The following is a 20552-nucleotide window of genomic DNA, read 5'->3' on the forward strand; positions in this document are numbered from 1 at the left end:
GATTGTATACTGCAAGCGACTCTTTTGCTCTTCCTGTTTTGTCACACCAACGTATGAAAGAATCATCTTCTTTGACTGCAGAACAGATTGAGGGTCAGGACCGTACACTACCAACTCAAACTTCTCAACGTTTGAGTCGACGCGCTTAAATGGTTCGTTGTGTGTATGATTTTGGATGTGAATCTGCTTAAGACGTTCAGCCTTCTTAGCAAGTAAGAACTTGATGCGATGCGTAGGAATTTCACAGACCTCAGAGTAGTCTTTCGGCTTGCTAACAGAATCGTTAGGCCGCCGAGGCCCATTTTCCGCCATTTCCCTATCATAAATTTCCTTGTCATGACTATAGCGGCAGCGGTCACCGAACTTGCACTCTCCTGAAAAGAAGTGGTTGCACGCACGTTGACGACCCGGGAACGAGGTGTTCGTCTCACTGTTGCTGTTGTTGTTTATGCTGCCTCCGCCACGACCACCACGGCTTACACCACGCCCCATGCCACCGCGTGTGGAGCCACGTGGAAAAGAAATGCCCACACGACCCCCGTCATCCGCGTTGCGTGGAGGATTGATGTTTGCTGCCTGTGACTGCTGTCTCTTTTCGTGCGTCCCACGGTTTGAAATGGCGTGAATGATAAGATTCCTCTGCTCATCGTCAGGAACAGCCTCGCGGAGTTCTTCTTCACTCAGCTTGCGCAGGTTCACAATACGATCCAGCTTCATCTCCTTGAACTTCGGAATTAAATCCGATAACTTGAGGCGCATCAACAATGAGTCTACAGCGCTGTTCATGATGTTGAAGTTGGGACTGTCTTGGTTCAGTTCTCTTAATTTACTCCTTTTCCCTCTCTCTCTCTCTATATATATATATATATTTCGCGGTTGTTTTCTTTTCAGTGCGAGTGAAACAGTAGAGAGGGCAGAGACAAAACCACATGTAAATAAATTAAAACATAACACCTAATAACAAATCAACCAACAACAACAACAGTCACACACACACACGCACACGAGACAGAAACAAAGGCAAGCCGCGCTCATCTCGTCTACAAGGTTTTTTCATGCGACAGTACAGACAGACACAGAAATGTACTCACGCGCACTCTCCCCCGCTCCATCCTCCAGCAGTGCGCACCTCATGGATGAGTAACACTCACTTTTCTCCGCTGAAACTTCAACATCCATTTTAGTTCGTCCACCTCAACGCGGCTGCCGTACTTGCCAAAATCCGCCTCTTCCAGCTTCTCATCTACAGCATGAGAAGGAGACTGAACCAGTTTCTGCAAGGCATCACGTGACCAACGCATAACTTTCTCACACAGCTGCTGCTCCTCTTCTTTTTTACACCGTGACACATGACAAATGTGTTGACAGCCAATTTCCTTTTCTCTATCATATGCCCTGATAAAAGAAGATATCAAAAGTTGAACAGAACCTCGTTCTACAGCAAGGGTTGCATTGGCCGCATCAAGCATAGTCAAGGTGGCCAAGGCAACCGCACCTCCAAACGCCAATTGGAGTGAACTTGTACTCTCGTTCATAATCTCTATTATATAAGGAATAGATGGACGCAACATTCGACGTACGTTCCCGTCATTCATACATAGCGTACTAATCAAGTCAAAAACTGCAAAAATTGTGTCCTCAGGTAAACTCTTATGATCTTGAAGAATGAGAACACATAGGCTAAAAACACCAAAGCGTGTTGCTAGTCCCCTGTTTTCCTCTCGCATACAAAACCGAGCCAGTAAACTCAGCACGGAATGAACGGTAGCAACCTGGGGAGGTGTGTTTTCAGCTAATTCAACGCAAAGCGACATGCATGTCTCCGTCAGGAGAGGAATTTGTTCCGCTAATTCCAGAGCCAGGGCAATGTTTTTTAGTTTTATCGCCGCGTCCAGTGACGACGCCCCTGAAGGAAACGCCAACATGCGGTTCAGTGTGGCTTCAATATCATCAATCATCGTGTGCTACAGGCCCATTGTTATTATTATTATTATTGTTCTCAGCAACAAATGAAGCAAAAAAAAAAAAAAAAATGTCACAAATAATAGCTTGCCAACGCCCAGCATATCAACAATACATCCTGTTTAACAATAATAAAGAGCAATAAAAAAAAAAAAAAAACGAACAGAGGAAACCAATCCATGTTTGTTTGCCTCTCAAGTTTCACGGTACATCGATCAGGAATGCTTCTTTTCTTTCTTTTTATATCTCTTCTTTTCCTTCTTTTTTTTTTTTTGAAATCTCTTTACATCCATTCTTTGGCACAGCAGTCCTCAGATATCAAAATAACAATGTCTTGTCGAGCTTCTTTCGTCAACCTTTCCGCGTCCAGTAACAAATCGACAATACACCGACATTGTTGCATGCTGAGATGCTTAAGGGAACTGGCCTCTGCGGCAACACGAATAAGTGCAGAACATCCCTCAGTTTGGAGGGGGTTGTCATCTAAAATAAGAGTGGTGAGTGCGGAGGTAGCCAACAAACCCTTTGCGATAGCTTCAGCGCCAATAGGACCAATTCTATTATGCGCTATAATAATTTCCTCAATGGCGTTTTCACCAATAATTCGACCCACAAGTTGCGCACAGGTGTCGTCCAAACCATCTGAGCTTAAGTTGAAGCGCTTGATTGTGTTATTCATTAACAGCCCCTCTTTGAGAATATGGCAACTTCCCATTGTTTGAAATTGATTCCACTCTAGGTTAATTTCACGTAGGTCTCCATTACGGGAAAGAATTTGGGCAACATCAATTGCACCAAGGTAACCAATTTTGTTAAAGCTAAGGTCAAGAGAATTCAACTCCGTGTTGTCTATTGCAACCTCAACAAACTCTGCAATATGCTGATCGCTTAACCCATTGTCACGTAGTGACAATGTTTTCAATACATTACCGGCTCGAAGTAGTTCCGCCACTACTGCGCCACCCCGAACCGTTTCTCCTGGGTCCCGAGCTCCCAACTTGTTCTGACCAAAATCCAGCAAGGTCACAGTTCTTGACTCTGATAGTGATCGCGCTATTTCCATTGCCCCTGCAGGTGTAATATGATTTCCAACAAGAGAGAGAGTCTTGATAGAGAGATTAACACGTAGAGCAGCAGACAAAGCGATGCTGCCTTTTTTCTTGAGTCCAAAAAAACTGAGGTCAAGTGATTCTTTTCCATCGCAGATTCTTCGTGCAACACTTCGGGTTGGAAATTTCATGAATGACTCTTTATGCAGCTTTTCGCATGCATCCAAGTAGGCCAATTTCCCAGAAGGATCATCTTCGGGGAGTTCAGGAACTGTGAATTGGTAATTGTACAATTCTTGCAATTGTTCTTCAATCAACTGCTCCTTCGTTTTTGTAGGAGCCACCTCTTCGTATGCCTCAAGGAAACAAAGTTCTTCAGATTCCTGAGTTCCAATGGAAGTAATCGAAGATGCCATTGTCCTTTAAAAAAGATATAAACATAGTAATAAACAGAAAAAAACAGGGTGAAAAAAGTTTTATATCGAGAAAAACATTCCCGTTACAAAATAAAATTTTTTCAAAATACTGCGTAAATATTAATGCAGATAATAATAATAATAATAATAATAAGTTGCAATAACCAAGCAAAAAATAATAATAATTATTATTATTAGTGGTGGATAAAAAATGGCAGTCTTAAGATATATTCTGCAAGACATGTTTGTAAATAAACGCCGCTGCCTCTTCTAAACCTCTGTCTAGATAAACAGCTCCAATCATAGACTTCACACACCCCGCACAATAAGGATCGGGAGTCTGTTGTTTCCCATTTGATGACAACCACTGCATAAGGCCCGCCGTAGACCTTAATGTTTTTCCTTGAAATAGCTGTACTGAAGCATCTGTGAGCACCATATCCTCCATTTCCCAGTGATATCGCAATACTGAACTAAGTGTTGCATCGGACAATAAAAACGACATTAATAGAAGCACTTCATCGCGCTTCAGATCTCTAAAGGCGTTTACAATCAAGCACTCCCCGACAGACGCCAGTAACGCCTCACCTATAGAAGTTGTTGCATTCATTGTTGAATTCATCGCATCAGATGTGGTGAAACTAGGATGTATAAAGGCGCGTAGATAAAGAACATGGTGCTGCCGTTTAATTTCAGGAAACTGTTTTTGAAGTCTTCTAGAAAGCTCTGAAGTCCATTTGGGAGGCGGAGCGAAGGACAATGAGCGAAGCGGTGGCGATGGAAAAAGAAGCACTTTGCATAGTTTTATGCTATACTTCCGTTTTTCCGTCAAAGCAGAGACAACATTCACAATTTGTGAAAATAAAAAGCAAGAACGCCTCATGCTTCGTAAAAATGCACACAGTCCTCTTTGAAATCAAAAAATGGAATGCGTAAACACACACAGACACAACAAAAAAAAAAAAAAAAAATAAATAATAATAATAATAATAATAATAATAAATCAGGAGCATAATTCAGGTAGAAACATACATAAGAATTATTTACACTTCCTCCTCCATCTTTTTTTTTTTATTATTTTGGACTTAATATCGCTACACAATTCACAAAATACAGAAAAACATTCTGTTGTGATAAAGCAGACAGTAAGGCAAAATAATACATATAAGGTCGATCTTGTACATGCAAAGGATCTCAAATAGATCAAATCAAAAACAACAACAAAAATGATGGAGACAAGTTAAAAAGGCATAAAATAACTACACCAACAAAAGAGCGGCAAGTCTCCTCCTCATCGCCAAATCGCTATCATTTTTTAATTCTACAGGTGTTCTTCGAGGAGTTTTGAATGGATCAAGAAATGTGGATCTATAAGATGAAAAAGAGCGCCCTTCCTCTGAAAAATTTGGCAAAAAGCGCGGTGAAATTTGTTCTGAGGACAAAAATTCCGAGGCATCACGTTCTCGACCTAAGCGAAAATTACTGGAATACACATCAGGCACAATATCCATATTTTTGTGAAAATATGAAGGGATAGTTTGATGCATCAAATAAGTTTGGCGTCCTATTTTGCGGTTGAGATCGTCACTTTGTACATCCTCTTCAATGAGAGCATTACGACAACAAACAGGTTTTGAATAACTATTCGCGTTCTTGAAAAAATCCTTTTCCTTCGTCGCTTCTTTATTACAAGGATCATGATAAGCAATGCTCTCCAAAGGTGACTTTTCTCGTATCTCGACTGCCTGCGAATGTGGTCTTTCATATGACGCAAAAAATCTGGATCCACTTCTTGAAGAGGTGGGGCAAACAAATACGGAATTCTGGTGCCGTTCTTTTGTTGCATCAATAAGGGCTTTCAATCTATCCTCTTCAACTGTTTGGTTCATCCAAACAAATAAAAGCTTTCGCTCCGTTAATTCCTGTTCAATAACAGCCTCACGTGATTTAGTTTGCAATTTTATAATTTCCAATACCGATGCGCGAATAGACTCTAACTCAGTAATGGAGGTAAGTTTATCTTCTAATTTCTTAAGTTGTGTCATCGCCTCATTTGAAATTTCAGTTCGGCACCGTATCTCCTCCACACATAGTAGATTCAAGGCTTGTCTAATTACCGGTTTAATTTTTTTATCCTCTTTTAGAAAACCTCGACGCATCCCGGCATCACCGTTTGATTTCAAGTTCCCACTTTTACTTAACCAATGCAATCTTTTAGGTGCGTTTTCACCCATGGTGCCACTTGGCTGATGTGTAGCTTTTGATGGCAAACACATTCCCGGTCGCATAGGTGAACGCTCATTAGAAGCAAAATGGGGCAATGAAGGACCTATTCGTACGGCATTATTATGTGGTCCACGCCCAACGGAAGAAGTGCTATTCTCAAAACCTCTACGAGGAGGAGTATACAACGCACGTGACCTGTTATCCGATAGGGAGACTATTCTTTGACCAATAGGGCCATGAACCTGGCGCGCACTCAAAGTTGTTTGCGATGCTTGTGGGGACGGATATGGTGAGACTGGACGCGAAACTGGCAAAATTCCAAGACGGATCTCTCGTTGAATACGACGATTTTCTAATGCTGCCGCATTCGCGGTCTTTGAGCACGTCTCTCCCATCAAAAAAAAGAAAAAAACAAGCGAAAAAAAAAAAGAACAACTAGAACTAAAACTAAAACCTAGACCCAATGTTTTACACTTGTTAAAAAAAGAGAGAAAATAAAATAAAAATAAAAAGGAGGCATATTCAAAAACTCATTTTTTTTTTTTTTTATTTTTTTTGATTTGAATTAATTCGCTCCTTGATACACAAAATATCAGTCATTCCAATCCTTTTCTCGGTTGCATTGTTGTTCTCAATCACTGCGCCTATAACACAATATATACGCAAGTTGAAAGTCTGGACTGTCGGCCCTGGAGACTCTTTCATCGCTGAATGAAAACCAGATACCATCAGCACCAAGGCAGTCTGCGGTATAATGTCCACCATGAATATTTCCTCGATGATTCACAACTCCAACAAGAGTATAATTTGTATTTTTTCCAGGAGAACACATGAAAGAAGACATATTTAGTTCCTTCTGAAAAACCACGGGTTCAAGAACTTTGTTTGAAAAATCACCATAACTGCGAAACCGTTTCATGGTCAAAAACAATATCCTGGGTAGTGAGTATATCAAAAGTTGTTTTGACGCGTTAACACTTTGTTTACAAGATGGACATGTATATAATGACTCCGAATCCAGTACTTCTTCTTTGCAATATGCTTTTAGGCAATCTTCGATGCTTACCCGACCCGAAGAAGAAGGGATGGGCACTTCTAACCCTAATGAAGGGGTAAAAGTCCTGCTAATTTGGTGGCAAGAAGGGCATACAATTGAACTTCGTTCTTGAAATGCACATTCATCTACAATCACTGAATTATTCTTTTGTTTATATTGAGACCATGTACGCCCCGATATCTCCACATCACTGCCTTTTGTTGTATCCACCTCAAAAATATTATTATCCAACCTTTTCCGATCATTTAAGCTGTTATGAATACCATCCAATAAAAGACGAAGAAATTCATTTGCGTCTTGTTGTGAGTAACCTAAAAACGAAGTATAAAGACCGCCGATAGAATCTTTAAAATGTGATGGACTAGCTGGGGTGGCAAAATCAGTTCGGTGTAGTTCACGTAGTATATATGTAAAGGAATTCACAAGCCTTACTTCTCCTTTATCAGCCCCAACAATGTCTTTTGTGTAATCATCTCGAAGAAAATAAGCTCCTAGGGAAGTCACTGAAAGCATTTGAGTAACACTGTTAAGATAGCAAGTGTTACCCAGATTCACCATCCCCCGTCTAGGGGTAGAGACAGAAAAAGAGCCAACATTAAATTTCCAAACAAGGTAAGCGTTAGGTGATATAGTTGGAATCCTTCTTGGGGGAGCAATTTGATTCTTCTTAATCTCAACTTGCTCAACACTAGGTTTATGCCAATAGGGTTGCACATCCTTATTGGTTTGAGTGTACGGTGTAGGTATTTGTACATTTCTTATTCTTTTTAATGCATCATCTACTACCGTATTCTCATTCAGCAAAAGCTCTTGCTGTCGCCTGAGATGCTTATCTTCCAATGATTCTGGCTCACCTTCATCAGGAAGAAGTTGTTGTTCGACAATACGCTTCCTTTCTTCCTCATGTTGCCTAACCTTTTGTAGCAATTTGGAGTGATGTTCCAACAACTCATTTTTATCTAACCGTTCCAGAGCTTCCAAACAATTCCACATTAGTTTTTTTGCACCACTCACTTGCGGTCGAAGATTGGCCCTTTCGATAATCGACATGCATCGGGCAAAATAGAAGGCAGCAAGATCAAAATTTCTCGCCTTCAACTCCTTGACAGCCTTTTCATAGACCCGTTCGCACACGCTAAAGTGTGATGCGGGCGAACAATCTGGTATGGTAAAGTCTTCCGCGTGATAGTATATTGTTCGTTTGAATTCTTTGTAGTCACATTCACAGTCCAACTGAAAGCACGACATCTAGCCCCCACTTTACACCAGAAACAGACTCCAAAAAAAAAAAAAAAAAAAAAAAAAAACTTGAATAGATCTAACTTCAGAAAGCGAAATAATATATTTTATGCTTATACATTATATTCGTTCAAAGACATGGACAATGAAGAAAAATGCGTATTATACAACAAAAATGTAAATAATAACTTAATTGAGTTATAAGATACCATCCACTACCCACATGCGCGCACGCAGAAAAAGACACTTCAGAAATGCCCTAAGAAGAAATCTTTGGAAAACTCTCAAAATAACAGCATCTCCACAAACGTATGGATGATGAGAAACAATTTTTGGGAAATCCAATGCGGGAAAAAAAATTCGACGCTATGTAAACGCGCACTGAGGCCAACCGCCCTCAAATTTGTAACGAAAACAAAGAAACACTATCCCCCAAAGCAAAAGGACGAGAAACAGAAAAAAAAAAAGGAAAACATATGCAAAATAAAGCAAGGCAAATGCGAAGAACCACCCAAAAAAAAAAAAAAAAAAAAAAAAAAAAAAAAATGCAGAATAATCTTCTGGGCAGCTGGCCGGATCCTGAAAATCTATAGAAACCAAACAAGTTAAGAAAAAAGGTTCTTTAGTTAATTGCTTCAATGTTTTCTTTTTATTCAATATATATAGAATTCTGTGGACCACTAGCATGGTGCTTTGTCCTCAGTTAGGATCTGAAATATTTATCGCTTACGAAGTGGCAGACTTTGGGGTCCTCCAGCCACAAGACCCCGCCGCTTCCCCTTCGCAAGTTCCACCCCTTCGCCAACTCCTGAAGTGTAAAAACACGACCGCGTGATATGCCGTCTTCGGGGTTTTCTGCAGACCGTACGTAGGCAAAAGTTGCCCGTATTCCGCGAGAGTCCAAAAACTCATATGTCCGTCGCAGCTCCCACGTCAACGCGTGCGATTTCGAGCTGCCTTTATTCGCCGCTCCTTGTAGCGAAGTGTTGCCCACCCAAACGTCCATGGTGGATGGCAAGATGGCGGAAAAGGCCGGTAAGGCTAAGCGTACCGCGCGTGCCTCGGCCTGCATGATAAGAAAAGGCTTCCTCTCCCATTTCCTCCGGCAATTTTAACGTCGCCGGAGTATGGAATAAAAACGGCTCCCCATCCATGGAGCGATGCATCCGTGATGATGGCGGCCGATGCCTTTTCCGTGGGCTTGATGATTCGCTTGCGATTATATTCTCGATGCTGTGCCCTCATCTCTCGCCCAAACCAGCCGCTGACGGCGGAAGGTTCGCCGGGGATTTCTCCTGCACAATCCCCCGGTTAAGTGCGGATAATCGTCGTCGCACTGCCTTGATGAAAAAGGTAGTAGTCGCATAATTGCGTGCCCAAAATGGCAGCTGCGTGCAAAAAGCGTGACACCATGGCCTCCATTTCCGCGTTGGTTAAAGAATTGAGCGACGGCACGTCGCATACAGACCGGAAAAACCTTCCACTCAGGGGCACCGCTCGGCGTGAGTTTCATCAAATTGTACCCCCAGGAAGGTGTAGTGCGTGACGCCCGATTCGCGGTCCTCCCCTATCGTTGCGTGACGGCCGTCCGCATTACGAAGCACTGGGGCTCCCCACAATGTCGCGTCGCTTTTAGACCCTGCAATGCGTATATTACCGATCCAAACGTCGACACGCACCAATGGAGGTGCAGCCCAGAGGAAGTGAGTCACCGTCGTCACCCCCGCAATTGCCGAAGTGGTAATGTGGAGAATTTCTGGGCTGGCCTTGCATCCCATTGGGAGCCGTGTCGGCTCCACCAGCGTGCCGTCCTCCACGCGGCATCGAAAGAGATGCCGAGTCTCCCGCGGTAAAGATACATGGAAAGAGGATGCCTTTAAGTCCAGGCAGGAAGCGGCCTCGGCCATCACAGGCGGCAAATAATGGAAAATGTGTGAAAGAGAAAAATTCGCCTCATAAGGGTCGTCTCTGTTCTTGTCGCGCGGCCACGCAATCCATCGTCGTCGTAAACCGGTGGTTTTCTCCTCCACAACCGAAAAAGGTCTTGTCCATCCGCCTGTTATTGTGGACGAAGCGTCCTCGATAATTCCTGCTTTTCGTAACAATCGCGCGTCAGCGGCTGGAATCCTCCGTGAGTTTCGCGCGCTTTACCGGAGGAAGACGGAGGGAAAGGGGACCGCCCAACGAGTCCCCAAATTTGCATGAGACTCTCCAAGGTAACCGGGTTCAACCGGCTCATGATCCACTCCGGATTCAATAAGGGCACGTTGACTCGCTGTAGCGGGATGGTTCGTTCATCTTGTGGAGTGGCCAGACGCGTCCTTGTCGCTTGTCTCGTTATTGCGGCCGCATGATGATAAAAATTATGGAAAAAACACTTCGCTGCGCTCAGCCAGGGTTACTGCCCTTCCGCAGCCTCTCCCCTTCACATCAATGCGACCAGCGACGACACCTGGGTCAGCACTGTGTTGCAATTCCACAAATATCGAACAGTATTCTGGGGAACGTCGAACGGATTGACGTGCTCCGCCAACTGCGAGATCACGTGTGGGTCCGAATTGTGACTCTCCACGGTTTGAGCAGCGCACCTCAACGCACCGCGTTTTGTGTAATGCGCCGTGGCACACCAAGTAGCCAGAGCTCGTTCGACTTGGGCGGTCGCAAGATTCGTGAGATTTTCGTTGTGTCAAACGCGTCCTGCCCTCGTATCCTGACGAACCGCAAGGCGCGGTGGGGATCCGCCCTCGCCGTCTTTCGCGCCACGGACCAATCCAAAATCAAGGTACCGTCCGGCTCCAGTGTGAAATTGTTGGGAGTTAAGGCTGCAATCTCAAACCAACATCTCGCAGTCATCCACGCAAGTCGAAAAACAACCCGTTCCTTCCAATCGGCCAGGCTGCGGATACATTCCTCGGTCCCTTTCTTTGTCGATGAGCGGACCTGCTTCTTTTCCGATCGCGCCGCGATTTTTTGCAACCCCAGAATCACCATGTCCAGCGGGGCCCGATTCATTTGCAACATGGACCGCAGCATCCTGGCGTACTGCGGTCTGGTCCATGGCGCCACATCTAGCACAGCCATCAAAAAGGTCACGCGGCTCTCCTCGCTGATCCGCTGTTCGTGCGTGCGGCAAAAGGTTGCGAATTGCCCCGCTAGAGACATTGCCTGCTCCCACGCTGGCGGGGCACGCATCTCTCGAGCCGCCTCGTTCGCCCTCCTCCTGTGCCTGGCCCGCGGCGGAACTGTCGGTGTTTCGTCGTACCACAGTCGAGCGTCGGTAGCGGATAAGCGCCATTGCCCTTCTCGACGATTGCGTCGGGCAATTCGAAAGTCCGGATGAAGCATCGGTGGTGCGGTGCGGATGGTGGGAGGCGGTGGAACGGATGAGGCTGCTGTCGTCCGCCTTCATAGGCAGCGGGCGGCCCCTCCGCCGCTTTTTCACGGCCATCCGCGCTGCGAGTAAATTATTCTGGGTGCGCCTCGGGCGTTGCATGTAGACGCTTCGTGCCCACAAATGCGACACAACCGGCATCACGACAATCGTTGCGTCCCTCGCCGTTCCGCGAGAAGCTGGGCTGCCCCCGCAAAGGCGTCAGCTTCATGTGCGGCAGTGTAAAGACGGGCGCGCGGTTTGGAAAGCCGGATGCTATGTTCGGTTGCGATCGTGAGCTGCCTCCGGAATGTATTCAGTAGGGACCTGCCTGAATCCATGAACTGATCGGTGGGATCCCGCTCCGCTCCCAGCACGCCGATCCACTCGACCAAATTGTCAAAGGCAAATTGAGCGTGGCCTTCCGCCTGTTGCCAACAATCGTATGCGCCCCGAAGGTCGACAACGACTCCGGAAACGCTCTCATTCCAAACACGCGTGGCCCAAGTGGTGGCGTCGAAAGCGGGAAAACACCGTTCCTCTTCTTCTGTGCCAGAATGGGCGTCCAAGGGAAGGTGCGGGAAGGTAAAAGCGTGGAAAGACGGAAATGTGACCACCCAAAATCACCCTGAGACGCCTGGAGAATAACCTGCCGTCTCTCTCGCGCCGGACTTCGTTGGGCCGTGCGTAACGGTTCGCCGCGCTCCTCTTGCGCTAACGCGTGCCTCTCGTTCCTGTAGTTGGGCGCGGTTAGCCTCCACTTGCCGTTCGCGTCCGGCGAGCGCGTATTCCCGTTCTGCAAGAAGGCCGTCGGCAACCGCAATGCGACATTCGCACGCCGATAGGGTGCTATTATGCGCCTCTTCCACCTGCGACTTAAGCCGGGCGCTTCCATTCCGCACGTCCGCGACGGTGTGGGCGTGGTCCGTGCTCAAGCGATCCCTTTCAGGAATTACGAGCCCCTTGCTGGACCCTCAACTCCCGGGCCGCTCCCACACAATGGGCAGGAGCGATTGAGTCTCAAAATTTAATACTTGAGGCGCCCGGCGATTCGCAATATGTCCTGTAAGGCTCGAATCCTCCCTGTGATTGGCGATGTTTCCCAAAATCAAGCGCAAGCCTGCCATCGGGGTGGCCACTGTTAACGTTGCATCCGACGGGCTGTTTTCATCCACAACGGTGAGCTGCACCTGGATAGCGCCATGCTGGCGTACCAATTCTGAAATAGGGACACCAATATCGCTGGACTGGGAGGCCGAGTAAAACAAGCCAATGCCATTTCCTTAAACCAACCTCGCTGTGTCTGTAAACATGAAATAAAATAACTAAAGTCCTCTACACGTCAATTTCCCCTGATGGCCTTAAAGTCGTGGCCTGCCCAAAATTCATAGGACGGAAAAAGCGTCATAAAAAAGTGCGTGTTCGTTTTGGCAGGGATACATACATATATGCATTCATTAGGGTTGGCCAGCTCTCCCACGATCATTCTTTTCACAAGCTCCTAGAAGCAAAAAAAAAAAAAAGACTCCACCGTTCTCGTCGCCGTGGGCGCGCGAAGCGGCAGACAAAAAGAAAAGCACCACAGATTCTGGCAGGGCGCCAAAATCAAGGCGACAAGAGGGGTGGCGGCGTTGTCCGGGTTGAAATGAAAGGCCGACAACTGTCGCGCGCACCGCTTGGCCGCACCGCGCCTTCGAGTTCAAGCTGTGGTTGCGGAGGTCTGGGGGAGGGTGGGTGGCATTTTGTTGGTGTGTGCTTCGGGGTTGTCGTCGAAGCCAGCATGGGGACACGCCGGCAAGGCGGCGGCCCGGTTTGCTTTAACAAATGCAGTTTTTTCCTTTTTTTTTTTTTTTTGAGGAAAGAAAATGGGTGTAAAAGGCTGAAAATTCTTCTTGTTGTATATTGTTTGTGCTTAAAGAGTGTATTTCTTTATACACAATCTTTTTTTTTTATGTTTTGAGAAGCAATACTTGTTTTTTGGGGGTACTTCTTGCTTTTTTGAATCCATTTCATTAATTTTTTTTTTGTTTTTCGAAAGGATTTCTTATTCTAAGATTTTTTTGGTGCTAGAAAATTGGGTGGAACTTTACCAGTAGCAACAACAGCAAAAAAATAGAAAGGTCTAATAAGGAAGTGAAGTACTTTATGCTATCTTTTGTCGTTGCTGCTGGATTTGCCGGAACAATCCTGGCACAAAGTTTTATTCTTAAAAATTCCCAGGCTCACTTCTTATGGGTTGGGGGTTTGGTTTCTATGGGTGAGGCATTGATACATCTAGTGCAGATTAGGGAAAACGCCAGAGACGTTTACAATTGTTTTGTTTTACATTTTTTTTATGCAATTTTAATGGGAACTTTTAGAGCTTATATTTGTGGTTTTTTATTGTATATTTTAAAAGAAATTGAGCCTATTTTTTCAATATTATTTTACTGTGCTTTTGTACTTCAAGGGAAATACTTGCAAGCCGAGAACCTGAGAAATAAGTTGACTTGGTTTGGAGTCTCTACACTCAGTACACTTCTCCTGTTCCTGGGGATTTTGATTAAGAAGAATGGGGATATTTCACTCTTGACTTTTGCGCTTGCTGGATTAGTTCTCTCTGTGATTTTGGCAAATTTTTTTGAGTTTCATTGTTTCAGGGAGAATAATTCTTGGCTGAGGTTTTTTGAGCAGGTGTTTGCATCTGTAGAGTTGTCCTTTTTTGGTTGGATGTTTTTTTTTGTTGATACAACTTTTGTTTCTTCCTATCCATGGCTTTTGTTTCCATTACTTTCCATTATTTCGGGGTGTGGAAAAGCACTATTTGACTTAAGATTTGGAGCTACACCCGTGACTTTTGCTGTGAATGAGGGTTTGGTGCTTCTTTTAGGAGGCTGTATTTTGAATATTGGTTTTGGGACTCTTGACTATGGTGATTTTTTAGCTATGATCAGTGCTTGTATATTTCTGATATGTTCTCTGAATTCAATGTATTATAATAATGGACTGACTTTATTGGAGCCTTCATCTTTTTTAACGAACCGGAAAGGTGCTTTAGCATTTGTTGGCGATGCGTTTAATTACTTTTTTCAAGGGGAGCGTGAGAGAAGGTTATTTTCTTTTTTTCTTCTTACGGTAGCTGTGATGGTCCTCGAACTACTTTATGGTATTTCAGCTAATTCTTTGGGCTTAGTCTCAGATTCTTTTCATATGCTATTAGACTCGGTATCAATTGCAGTTGGTTTATTTGCAGCTTTTGTTTCGTCGTTAGCTAGTGATAAAATGACACATCCATTTGGCTATGCTCGATATAGAGTTTTGGGGGGATTTATTAATGCTGTGCTTTTACTTTTTATAGCATTGTTTGTTGTAGTCGAATCGGTGGAAAGAATAATGAATCCCCCTGATATTAACGCTGCGTATCTAATACATGTTTCTGTTGTTGGTCTAATTGTAAACATTGTTGGTGTCGCATTTTTCCACGGTGTGGGTTCTCACTCCCATCCCCATGATGGATGTTCGGGTTCTGTGGATCATAATTTGAGAGGGATTTACTTGCATATATTGGCGGATCTTGTGGGTAGTATAAATGTTATGATATCAAGTATAGTAATTTCTCTTACCGGTATGAAAATTGTTGATCCGATATGCAGTCTTCTTAGTTGTGTATTTATAGCTCTTTCAGCCTTCCCTCTTTTGGAAGAAACCGGAAAGGTACTTCTTTTGGGTGGACATCCATATGACGAGGAAAATTTTTTAAAGAAAGCTATTGCTGGCATCAAGGACATTGAAGATGTAAATTCAGTAGAAAATATTTGTGCATGGCCTCATTCAACCGCACCTAACGAATCGGCATATTGTGCGATAAGGGTGTTAGCACGTGCTCGAGCTGATCACGGCAAAATACGTTTTTCAGTCACACATTTCATGAGGAATTTTTTTAAGGCAGAGACTGGATCACATCACTTGAATATAATTGTGCATGTGGAATAGTTATATATATATATATATATATATATAACAAAAGTGTAAAGGTAAAATGCAATCTTTTTTTAATTACTGCGGATGTATTATTATTATTGTTATTATTAGTATTATTAAAAAAAATTTTTTTATTATTGGTGTTTTCCATATGAGTTTCAAGAAGCGAAATAAATAAGTAGTTGTTATTTGCTGAGAATGCATTTTGACTGTTTTCTTAATGATTATATATATATTGTTCCAAAAATAATTAGAAAAAAAAGTTTTGGATGAATGTTTTTTCTGTAAATTTACTTTCATGAAACGGAAATGATTTCATTAACCATATATATATTTATTTATGTTTTTGGAAATATAACATTTTTTTTTTTTTTTTTTTTTCTTGTAATATATATATATATATCGTAGGGATTTATTTTAAATCAGAAATAAGCTACAATAAATAACAATGCTTTTTGCAAATCAGGCACAGCAAGTGCTTCGAGAAGGAGCGTCGGAGGAGAAGGGAGAGCGCGCGCGTTTGATGAATATTATGGGTGCTATTTCTGTTGCAGATATCGTAAAAACAACATTGGGCCCCAAAGGCATGGACAAAATTCTTCAGGGTATGGATCGCACTCAAAGTGTACGTGTAACAAACGACGGTGCCACTATTCTAAAGTCGCTTTTTATGGATAATCCGGCAGGAAAGATTTTGATTGACATGAGTAAAACTCAGGATGATGAAGTTGGAGATGGTACAACCAGTGTAACTGTACTTGCTGGTGAACTCCTTCGCAATGCCGAAAAACTCCTTGATCAATCTATTCATCCACAAACTATTATTGAAGGATACCGCCTTGCTACTCATGTAGCCCGTGAGGCTCTTGTTGCATCAGCTGAAGATCACGGTCATGATGAAAAAATGTTCTACGATGATCTTTTGCGCATTGCAAAAACGACATTGAGCTCCAAAATCATTACGGTTGAAAAGGATCATTTCGCCAAACTTTGTGTGGATGCCGTGTTACGGTTGAGGGGAAGTGGAAACCTTGAGATGATTAACATTATGAAAAAACTTGGAGGGACTCTTGGCGACAGCTATCTTGAACCGGGTTTCTTGTTGGATAAGAAAATTGGTATTGGTCAACCTCGTTACCTTGAAAACGCAAAGATATTGGTTGCCAATACTCCCATGGATACCGACAAAATTAAGATATTTGGAGCCAAGGTGCGTGTCGATAGCGTAGCGCAGCTTGCGGAAGTGGAGGCTTCGGAAAAAGAAAAAATGAAAAACAAATGCATGAAAATAATTAAACATGACATTAATTGTTTTATCAACCGCCAGCTGATCTATAATTATCCGGAGGAAATTTTTGCTCAGCATGACATTATGGCCATCGAACATGCGGACTTTGAAGGAATTGAGCGACTTGCCAAAGCTCTTGGGGCTGATGTGCTTTCTCAATTTGACGAAACAGAAAAAGTTAAATATGGGTTTGCACAGAAAATTGATGAAATTATGATTGGTGAAAGCACAGTCATTCGTTTTTCTGGTCTTCCTCAGGGTGAGGCATGTACTATTGTTGTTCGTGGAACATCACAACATATTTTGGATGAAGCAGAGCGTTCTATTCATGATGCACTTTGTGTTATTTCACAAACCATAAATGAAACCCGGACAGTATTGGGAGCAGGATGTTCGGAGTTTGTGATGGCACGAGCGGTAGAGGAAAGAGCAAAGAAAACACCGGGTAAGAGACAGCTTGCAATGCTTGCTTTTGCCAATGCCCTTTGCACTCTCCCAGCCATCATCGCCGATAATGCCGGTCTAGACAGTAATGACTTGGTTACTCGATTACAAGCGGCACATTACCAAGGAAACAATACTTTTGGTATTGATGTTGTGAAGGGTGACGTGGCCGACGTGAAAGCACTCGGTATCACAGAATCTTTCAAGGTCAAGAACTCGGTGTTGGGCTATGCTGCAGAAGCTGCGGAAATGATTCTTCGTGTGGATGATGTTCTTCGGGCTGTTCCACGCAGAAGAACACAATAGAAACGGGTTTCTTCCTCTCTGTGTTTTCTCATAACAATGCGGACAATAACCAAATGATTTTATGAGGAAACATCAAAAATTGTTTTATGACCGGAGAAACAATCTAGCCATTTACTTATTATTATTATTATTATTATTATTATTTCTAAGGACGCCATAATATTTTGTTGCGTAATAATAGATATTAAGAATAAAAAGGGGAATGAACGAACAAACACAGAAACAAGAAAAGTAAGATTGCCTCTTATTCTGATTCTTGTTTGTTGTTTACTTAAGATTGTTATCAAGCACCTTAATTGTGTGTGTGTACAATCTGATTTCTTTTTTTGTATCAGGAAAAAACGTTTATGCTCTATCTTTTATTATGTTTATTATTGTTTGGGAACGATGAGGTAAACAGTTGAAGGAATACAGTACAAATAGAGTTGTGGACGCAAGAGTGGCAAAAAAAAAAAAAAACGAACGCCAAAATAATTCAAAGGTAGATATTTCCTTGGAAAGGATGAGCAACAAGTACAGTGCACCGGAAAAAGCCTCTGGAGCACAGAAAAAGGAGATTGCGGTGACTAATAATGTTAATACCGATATCACAAAGGTGAAGATATGCTCTGGTCATACGAGACCCATTTGCCACATTAACTACAGCGAAATAATTGATGGAACATTTTGGTTTGTTACCTCTTGTCACGATGCCAAACCTATGCTGCGTAATGGTGAAACAGGTGACTGGGTTGGCACTTTTGAGGGCCATAAAGGCGCGGTGTACTGTTCAGTGTTCAACCAAGATGCCACTCGTTTGGTAACAGGGAGTGGTGATTATTCTTCAATGATATGGAATGCAATTACTGGAGAAAAGCTGCATACGTGGAGCCATCCAAAATACATAAAATCCTGTGATTGGATCGAAAACAAAATTGCCACTGGGTGCTTTGATGGTTTAGTCCGTATTTTTGATGCCAATGATTATAATGCCGAGCCGCTTAGCTTTGACAGCCCAGAAAAGGTAAATCAGGTAAAATCAACTTATTTTATTGACCCCACAACAATGGTAACGGCCTGTGAAAACGTCATTATGAAATGGGACCTTCGTGATACATCTCGTCCCTACCTAAGGAAGGAAATCCCCGGTCTTAACTTTCTTGAGTACACCCATCACCACTGCATTGTCGCAGCCCATGAGAAAAGCGTTTCATTCATTGACACCACTACGTTAGAAATTAAGAGCTCATTTACCACCAACGAAGACGTGGAATGCGCATCGCTTTCACCAAACGGACAGAACGTGGCGGCAGGCTCGAAACTCAAGGCAAAGGAGTTCACGCTAGACGGTGCTGAACTAGAATCTCACAGAGGTCATCACGGACCTATTTTCCACATTCGCTGGGCACCAGATGGAAAGTCATTCGCTTCGGGCGCAGAGGATGGAATGGCTCGCATCTGGCCCTCACATGACATCATTCAAGTGTACGATGGCGATAATTAAAAAGCATTGACCAAACAAAGGAAAGAAGAAAAACAGACAATAAAACAAACACAAATAAAGCCGAAAAAAAAAAGAAATTTTTTTTTATACCATCACTTGACAAATCTATGAGGCCAAAAAGGATTATCATGCCAGACATACCGCTAAGCAAAGACACAAGAAATGTTCTTATTATTTCTTAATATAAACAATTGGCAATAAGTATTATACACCTAATTTGTTCAAGTTAATACTGCTTAACAACCACCAAAAAAAAAAAAAAAAAAAAAAAAAAAAAAACAGCGCACCGTTTCCTTACTATAACCCTTGTCATTCAAACTAGAAAAGAATAACAACAACAGCAAGAAAAGAAAAACATCCAATAGGTCCAACATGTCTGACGCTGCCGTTCCGCCCAAGAAGGCCTCGCCGAAGAAGGCCGCGCCGAAGAAGGCAGTGGCTAAGAAGACTCCCGTCAAGAAGACTGCTAAGAAACCAGCCGTGAAGAAGCCTGCTGCGAAGAAGAGGGCCGCCCCCAAGAAGAAGCCTGCAGCAGCCAAGAAGGCTGTTACAAAGAGTGCCAAGAAGCATGCGGCAAAGAAGGCACCCAAGAAAGCCGTGAAGAAGGCGCCGAAGAAGTAGGGATTTATTTTGGCTCAACCGTGCGTTCTCGCGATCCGTGTCGCTGGCGCACCTGGTAGATAACGATATGAACTTGTCACCGGTGGAGACGACGTCATGCCCGTTTTTCCATTACTAGAACTCTTGTTTCGTTTTTATTTTTGTTTGTTTTTGTTTCTCATCCCCAGTGCTGGGGGCTGCAGCAGCCCTTCTTCCGTGTGTGCATTCGCGACGGTGCTGTGGAAAAGCACTATAGAGAACCTGAAGGGCGTGTTTGTGGTGGTCTGTCCTTTGTGCCCATTCTTCTTACCGTGTTGTTTTGGTGCGATTTCTCGTGCCGCGTGCTGCCCGCTCACTGCTCCTCCTGCCCCTTCCCTGTGTTTTGTCTTTGTGTTTGGTGAAGATCCTGCTGAGAGTGCACGAAAGGAATTTAAGAACGCAAAACATGTCTGACGCTGCCGTTCCGCCCAAGAAGGCCTCGCCGAAGAAGGCAGCGGCTAAGAAGCCTGCCGCCAAGAAGACTGCTAAGAAACCAGCCGTGAAGAAGCCTGCTGCGAAGAAGAGGGCCGCCCCCAAGAAGAAGCCTGCAGCAGCCAAGAAAGCTGTTAATAAGAGTGCCAAGAAGCATGCGGCAAAGAAGGCACCCAAGAAAGCCGTGAAGAAGGCGCCGAAGAAGAAGTAGGGATTTATTTTGGTTCAACCGTGCGTTGTCGCGATCCGTGTCGCTGGCGCACCTGGTAGATAACGATATGAACTTGTCACCGGTGGAGACGACGTCATGCCCGTTTTTCCATTACTAGAACTTTTGTTTCGTTTTTATTTTTGTTTGTTTTTGTTTCTCATCCCCAGTGCTGGGGGCTGCAGCAGCCCTTCTTCCGTGTGTGCATTCGCGACGGTGCTGTGGAAAAGCACTATAGAGAACCTGAAGGGCGTGTTTGTGGTGGTCTGCCCTTTGTGCCCATTCTTCTTACCGTGTTGTTTTGGTGCGATTTCTCGTGCCGCGTGCTGTCCGCTCACTGCTCCTCCTGCCCGTTCCCTGTGTTTTGTCTTTGTGTTTGGTGAAGATCCTGCTGAGAGTGCACGAAAGGAATTTAAGAACGCAAAACATGTCTGACGCTGCCGTTCCGCCCAAGAAGGCCTCGCCGAAGAAGG

The 20552-nt window shown here is 43.7% G+C and overlaps 9 protein-coding genes across 9 annotated transcripts, besides 30 other annotated features; 3 read left to right on the forward strand and 6 right to left on the reverse strand.

Moving 5' to 3' along the window:
* On the reverse strand, nt 1–786 carry Tc00.1047053508357.9 (hypothetical protein, conserved; the record flags this gene model as incomplete). Its single annotated transcript, XM_804947.1, has 1 exon — nt 1–786. A coding segment is annotated over one exon (786 nt), but the record flags the coding sequence as incomplete, so codon positions are not given.
* Nucleotides 1–4694: a sequence feature (heterozygous, Esmeraldo-like haplotype).
* On the reverse strand, nt 1131–1958 carry Tc00.1047053508357.20 (hypothetical protein, conserved; the record flags this gene model as incomplete). The annotated part of the gene is made up of 1 exon (XM_804939.1): nt 1131–1958. The coding sequence occupies one exon, from the start codon at nt 1956–1958 to the stop codon at nt 1131–1133; it is 828 nt and encodes a 275-aa protein (XP_810032.1).
* Nucleotides 2188–2236: a sequence feature (T-rich).
* Nucleotides 2246–3427, reverse strand: Tc00.1047053508357.23 (hypothetical protein, conserved; the record flags this gene model as incomplete). Its single annotated transcript, XM_804945.1, has 1 exon — nt 2246–3427. The coding sequence occupies one exon, from the start codon at nt 3425–3427 to the stop codon at nt 2246–2248; it is 1182 nt and encodes a 393-aa protein (XP_810038.1).
* Nucleotides 3557–3581: a microsatellite.
* Nucleotides 3598–3624: a sequence feature (AT_rich).
* Tc00.1047053508357.26 (hypothetical protein, conserved) lies at nt 3648–4310 on the reverse strand (the record flags this gene model as incomplete). The annotated part of the gene is made up of 1 exon (XM_804946.1): nt 3648–4310. One exon carries the CDS (start codon nt 4308–4310, stop codon nt 3648–3650), a length of 663 nt encoding a protein of 220 aa, XP_810039.1.
* Nucleotides 4401–4429: a microsatellite.
* Tc00.1047053508357.30 (hypothetical protein, conserved) lies at nt 4687–6048 on the reverse strand (the record flags this gene model as incomplete). Its single annotated transcript, XM_804940.1, has 1 exon — nt 4687–6048. One exon carries the CDS (start codon nt 6046–6048, stop codon nt 4687–4689), a length of 1362 nt encoding a protein of 453 aa, XP_810033.1.
* Nucleotides 4695–4953: a sequence feature (areas merged during assembly that could not be assigned to a particular haplotype. This can correspond to areas where the two haplotypes were merged or to regions with more than two copies in the genome that were merged during assembly.).
* Nucleotides 4954–8514: a sequence feature (heterozygous, Esmeraldo-like haplotype).
* Nucleotides 6050–6088: a sequence feature (A-rich).
* Nucleotides 6145–6165: a sequence feature (AT_rich).
* Nucleotides 6187–6210: a microsatellite.
* Nucleotides 6285–7958, reverse strand: Tc00.1047053508357.40 (ubiquitin hydrolase, putative; the record flags this gene model as incomplete). Its single annotated transcript, XM_804941.1, has 1 exon — nt 6285–7958. One exon carries the CDS (start codon nt 7956–7958, stop codon nt 6285–6287), a length of 1674 nt encoding a protein of 557 aa, XP_810034.1.
* Nucleotides 7991–8017: a microsatellite.
* Nucleotides 8383–8454: a microsatellite.
* Nucleotides 8463–8495: a microsatellite.
* Nucleotides 8501–8723: a mobile genetic element.
* Nucleotides 8501–12822: a mobile genetic element.
* Nucleotides 8515–8805: a sequence feature (haploid, Esmeraldo-like haplotype).
* Nucleotides 8806–12479: a sequence feature (areas not merged during assembly with more than two copies in the genome that could not be assigned to a particular haplotype).
* Nucleotides 12480–13339: a sequence feature (haploid, Esmeraldo-like haplotype).
* Nucleotides 12683–12822: a mobile genetic element.
* Nucleotides 13340–15572: a sequence feature (heterozygous, Esmeraldo-like haplotype).
* On the forward strand, nt 13465–15291 carry Tc00.1047053508357.80 (cation transporter protein, putative; the record flags this gene model as incomplete). The annotated part of the gene is made up of 1 exon (XM_804942.1): nt 13465–15291. The coding sequence occupies one exon, from the start codon at nt 13465–13467 to the stop codon at nt 15289–15291; it is 1827 nt and encodes a 608-aa protein (XP_810035.1).
* Nucleotides 15293–15318: a microsatellite.
* Nucleotides 15367–15398: a microsatellite.
* Nucleotides 15573–15606: a sequence feature (haploid, non-Esmeraldo-like haplotype).
* Nucleotides 15607–19385: a sequence feature (haploid, Esmeraldo-like haplotype).
* Nucleotides 15640–15663: a microsatellite.
* Tc00.1047053508357.90 (T-complex protein 1, beta subunit, putative) lies at nt 15728–17317 on the forward strand (the record flags this gene model as incomplete). Its single annotated transcript, XM_804943.1, has 1 exon — nt 15728–17317. One exon carries the CDS (start codon nt 15728–15730, stop codon nt 17315–17317), a length of 1590 nt encoding a protein of 529 aa, XP_810036.1.
* Nucleotides 17433–17461: a microsatellite.
* On the forward strand, nt 17820–18800 carry Tc00.1047053508357.100 (hypothetical protein, conserved; the record flags this gene model as incomplete). Its single annotated transcript, XM_804944.1, has 1 exon — nt 17820–18800. One exon carries the CDS (start codon nt 17820–17822, stop codon nt 18798–18800), a length of 981 nt encoding a protein of 326 aa, XP_810037.1.
* Nucleotides 18813–18877: a sequence feature (A-rich).
* Nucleotides 19049–19079: a microsatellite.
* Nucleotides 19386–20552: a sequence feature (areas merged during assembly that could not be assigned to a particular haplotype. This can correspond to areas where the two haplotypes were merged or to regions with more than two copies in the genome that were merged during assembly.).
* Nucleotides 20204–20240: a sequence feature (T-rich).

This window comes from Trypanosoma cruzi, genomic scaffold, assembly GCF_000209065.1.
Source record: "Trypanosoma cruzi strain CL Brener 1047053516789 genomic scaffold, whole genome shotgun sequence".
In the NCBI taxonomy this organism is placed as follows: Eukaryota; Euglenozoa; class Kinetoplastea; order Trypanosomatida; family Trypanosomatidae; genus Trypanosoma; species Trypanosoma cruzi.